The sequence below is a fragment of the Haplochromis burtoni genome, unplaced genomic scaffold (genome assembly GCF_018398535.1).
Source record: "Haplochromis burtoni strain Fernald_Lab_line unplaced genomic scaffold, NCSU_Asbu1 Contig_564, whole genome shotgun sequence".
NCBI lineage: Eukaryota > Metazoa > Chordata > Actinopteri > Cichliformes > Cichlidae > Haplochromis > Haplochromis burtoni.
This window is the reverse complement of record NW_024582925.1, coordinates 230,793-232,111: the sequence shown is the minus strand read 5'-3', so window position 1 is coordinate 232,111 and position 1,319 is coordinate 230,793. Positions and strand designations below refer to the sequence as shown.

At 44.4% G+C, this 1,319-nt stretch overlaps 2 protein-coding genes across 2 annotated transcripts in view; both read right to left on the bottom strand.

Annotated features, from left to right (window-relative positions):
* The window catches only part of si:ch211-195b21.5 (uncharacterized protein DDB_G0287625), a 21,252-nt gene extending 20,167 nt beyond the window's left edge, over window positions 1–1,085 (bottom strand). The window contains exon 1 of the mRNA XM_005948042.3: window positions 752–1,085. Within this exon, the coding sequence (XP_005948104.1) occupies window positions 752–955 (204 nt within the window). The 5' untranslated portion in view covers window positions 956–1,085. The remainder of the gene's footprint in view (window positions 1–751) is intronic.
* Window positions 26–1,319, bottom strand: part of fam98a (family with sequence similarity 98 member A) — a gene marked incomplete in the record, with an annotated part of 7,530 nt that continues 6,236 nt past the window's right edge. Inside the window, 1 exon segment of the mRNA XM_014329466.2 lies at window positions 26–574.

The following is a 1,319-nucleotide window of genomic DNA, read 5'->3' as shown; positions in this document are numbered from 1 at the left end:
TAATTAGTTACTGATTACTTTTTTCAAGTAACTTGATCAACACTGGTGAGGACCTTAAGCTGACTGTTAACTCTGCTCCAGCTCTCTGCAAAACCGCTAGTCTTTTTACCACTGCTCAATATAAAGCGTTCTATCATACTGTACAACAGCTTGGTAGGGAAACTACACAGCTGCTGACAAACCGCTGGCAACCACCCCTAAGCCTCCTAGTAGATACCTCTATGGTATCAACTTGAAACTCCTACTGCTCCTCATTTTAGGGTTCTTGCACAAAGTTAGGCATCCACACTGTCAGCCCAGCATTACAGCAACATTGTAAAGGACGTTACCAATCAATTTTATCAGCCATCCTCTTTGCTGCCATTTGGAAGACAGCATAGAGCTCAAAAGACCTGCACTTCCAGATTCAGGAACAGGTTCTATTGAACAGCCATAACTGCACTTGGTTCTCATTTTGGCATCCTTCAAGCAAGTCATGAGATGCACTTGGCACAATTCCCTTTAAATTGTGCCTTGTCTTTAAAGCATTCAGGTCAGTTTTTATGGTAGTCTGTACAGTCTTAAAACAATTAAAATTATAATAGCATTTCTCTTAAGCATATTGCATACATAGGACTGCTATGCCATTTTCACCTTGGTCTATGAATTCGTACGCTAGCGTTATGGTTGCCAACTCCCTTTTATCATGTTATGATGTCCCAATCATGTTACTTCGCCACTAAGCTAGTACTACCTAGTCTTGGGTACGTACACGAACGAAATGCCCACTCGGCGGTCTGTTGTGGAGATAATCTCGTGCCGCGACCGGATATGGTCCACAGGGCCTGGGGGGTAAGTGTCCAGGAGGAGGAACAGAGCAGGGCCCTGTGGGTCTAAAAGGAGGGCCATGAGGCGGTGGAGGTCCGAACGGCAGCGGTGGAGGCACCTGGCGAACAGGTTCACCCGGGCGATACATGTCTGTGTTCAAGAGGACACGTAACGCTGAATAAGAGAAGCTCTTTTCAACCCAGTGTGTGTTTAGGGTTTGCCGCTGCAATTCTCGCCGTCTGCAGCTTCCGCCGGAAAGACAACAAGTACACTTCCGGAGTAATCTTTTCAAAATACAGTCCACTATTTTTTGTTTTGGTCAGGGATTAGAAGTCAGATGATCTAAGTAGGATATGATGTTTGGCATAATTCCACATTTGATCTAATAATATCTAACAGCAGCAAGCTCATTCAACCGTAGCTTACACTGCTGACCTTATTGGTTGGGTCATGCTATCTAAATACTTCTTTTCCTGAGATCACCAACATTTTTCTACGTCAACTCAGACTTT